The 3,109-nt window shown below is 40.7% G+C and overlaps 1 protein-coding gene across 1 annotated transcript in view; it reads left to right on the forward strand.

Moving 5' to 3' along the window:
• Window positions 1-218: 218 nt before the first annotated feature.
• reep3b (receptor accessory protein 3b) overlaps window positions 219-3,109 on the forward strand; it is a gene marked incomplete in the record, with an annotated part of 10,544 nt that continues 7,653 nt past the window's right edge. The window contains 1 exon segment of the mRNA XM_035667541.1: window positions 219-575. Within this exon segment, the coding sequence (XP_035523434.1) occupies window positions 544-575 (32 nt within the window).

Consider the following 3,109-nt stretch of genomic DNA (forward strand, 5'->3'; position numbering starts at 1 on the left):
TCTCAACCATTGGTTAGAATTCGCCAGGAATCGAAGACAGACCAATTCGGGCACAGATCGCTGAGTTTGAAATTCCACCGCTTCTACCAAACGCAACGGTCACATGGGCAAATGTGGCCGACCAATGACAGTTTGTGTATGCTGTTAACAGACTGAACTGGCCAATAGCAGGTTCAGGGGGTAGTTCTTATCCTGTTGACGTCAGTAGCTATCTGAGCACCGTTCTGGTGCCAGGAACTGGGGAGTAAAGTAGACTGAGAAGGAGGAAACCTGGAGGCAATAATAGATTGCTACAAAACAACAGGAATCATATTGGATAGATATTTATTTGCTTAGCTCACGTTATGTCCACAAAGACAGAGCAGTGAGAGCGGACGTTTTACAGATATGTTGTTTAGTCGATGTACAGCGAGATAGCGAGCTGCTGGATTCGCTCATCGAAGTTTAGGCTGAAAAAGTTACAGCGGCTCGGCTAGCCGTTAACGTTGTCATTAGAGCTGCCTTCTACGTGTGACACAGCCCTACAGAACGAAGTCAGACAACATGGTGTCCTGGATCATTTCGAGAAGCGTTGTGTAAGTACAAAGACTACTAAGAGTAATGAAAGTGAACTAAAATGCTATTTTTACCTCACGGAAGGCAACTGATGCAATTAAGCTTTGTTCGCTTGCGTGGCTACATGTTACGGTCCTTTGGCTAATATGACCTTAACGTTAGTTCATTAAGAAAAAAAAAAGTTTTCGATTTGAAACTGTCAACAATAAACGACATAATTTAGTTAACCAAGTAGTTCCCAGACGCCACAAACACAAACACACTATATTGTTTCTTTTAGAGGATAAATAGTCCCCCCCCCCCCNNGTGTGCTATTGTGTCTCAAGCTAATGCTAACATGTTGTCTATGAATCGTGGCCATGGACGCTGCTGGTGAGTCAATCTTTACATTATGGAACTTTTGTTAAGTAACAGTGAGGTGGAACTTTTCAAGCCTCGACACGTTCACCTGTTAAGGAGTGTCAGGTACAGCTGTTATCTTGAAGATATTTTTAGCCAGCCCTGCCCAGTTTAACTTGGCAACCATGACATTGTTAGCACACAGGAAGACAGCCCTCCTCAGATGCATTGGTGGCTCTGCATGACTTTGTTTGGTTTCTGGATACTGAGTCATCCAATGTCATGCTCCTAAAATTCCATCTGATTAAAGAAGAACTCAGAGATTTAGATTTAAAATTCTGGATGTGTTCATTTGCCCATTTCTTACCGGATGGGGGTAAAAATGCGCATCACAGGATGCATTTTTGTCATTCTCTCCTGGTATCTCCTTCTGCTGTCTTTTCCTGTCTGTATACATCCAGGAGCAGTAGTTACGTAACTTGGTGTGATGAAGGATAGGAATGTAGTGGAAAGGATAGAAGGGAGTGGTGGAAAAATACAAAATGCCTCTCCTTTTTCTCGATTGCAACCTAATCTAACAAGCCCTTTGTTGTGATCACATATCAGTAAAGTCAATATCTGGCTCAAAGTAAGCAGATGCTCATTTTAGGAATATTTCATGTCTGTGGGCCTTTATCTCGTAACCCAACCATAACTGTGTAAATACTGCTTCTGTGGCTTTTTTTGTTTAAAAACAATATTTTGGTGGCTTTTATTGCCTTTTATCAATAGAGCTGAGAATGACAGGAGGGGGATAGAGAGGGGTAGAGAGGTGTAGGCATGCAGCAAGGGACCGCAGGTTGGATGCGAATCCTGAACCATATGGTGCCAGCTCTAACAGGTGAGCCATCTGAGCGCACCATTTGCTGCCTTTTAAAGATGTAACTGACTTGCAGCGTCATTACTAGTGAATCAGCAGAGACGGTGTGAATGAACGTAACCATGTTAATTCTACAACGTAGTTTAGAATTTGTAGATTCAAATGAACGCTGTGTTAGCTCTCATTTCTTTAAAATGTATATTTAGGCCAACCTAAACATTATTATTATTATTATTATTATTTCCACATGGCCTAATACCTAAAAGATCTTCTTTTTAAATACAAAGTTGGGAAATTATTGGTTATCTTATCGGTGTTGGCCAAAGCAGGTAATTATAGCTTTTTTTTTTTTTAACTAAAAATAAATCCATATTTTGAATCCCTCTCTGGAAATATAATGTTCTCTCTCTTAGTTTAGATTTTGTATTTTTGGCAAGATTTCTATGCCCGTGTTGGGAGTGTTCATTTATTTTCATGAGAGTGGCTTCTTGGGCAGTAGCTACTGCTACGGTGTAGGGGGTAAAGTGGGGTGCTTTAAAATTTCCGGAATTTCCCCATTGTGGGACAAATAAAGGAATATCTTATCTTAAGCCTGCAACTCATACTTATATATGTTGCATATACATATGTTGGAATTATGCAATGACAAGTTCAGAATTTTGAGAAAGACTCCAAGAATGAGGACCTTCATGGTGATTACTATCACATCGCACAGCAGTGTTCTTATTCTGAAACACGTTGAAGCTCAAATAAAGAAGCACTACCATGAGCTCCTGTACGGGTTGATACAGTAACTCTGTCACGCACAATGTTCAACTCTGGTATTGTTGTAAGGATGCATTTATTGTAGGGCTGTGGTATTTGAGGTGCAGATGTGAGTGGAAAGATAATTGACTTTTTAAAGCACATTGGCTGTATTGTCTGAAGGTGGAATGTTGTGTACAGATACACGTATCTGGCTGCTGTAGTCTTCATGTACTTCTCAGCAGAGTGAAGAACAAGCCCTTCAGGATCAGTAAGGTGCATGGTGTGCTTCCATTGCCTGAGGCACAGAAAAAAACTTGCCTTTTAAAAGACCTTAAAACACATTCTTATTTGTTAACTATTAGTGATTAGTTAGAAAAAGTTTGGTTATTTCTAGAGATGCACTGATACCAGGGTCAGGTATTGGGGCTGATACTGTGCTAATGTTCTCGTAATTATAACCATCTAAAATAGTCCAATACGGCACTTGATACCACTGTACAGCATTACATAACCTCTCGTTTGTTGAGCAGGTAGGCAGAGAATGTGATGCTACGTGATAGTTGGACACTCACATGCAGTTAGGACTAGGGATGGGGCCGATCCGATCCA

Source organism: Morone saxatilis, unplaced genomic scaffold (genome assembly GCF_004916995.1).
Source record: "Morone saxatilis isolate NCDOM2014 unplaced genomic scaffold, NCSU_SB_2.0 Contig1, whole genome shotgun sequence".
NCBI classification, from domain to species: Eukaryota; Metazoa; Chordata; class Actinopteri; family Moronidae; genus Morone; species Morone saxatilis.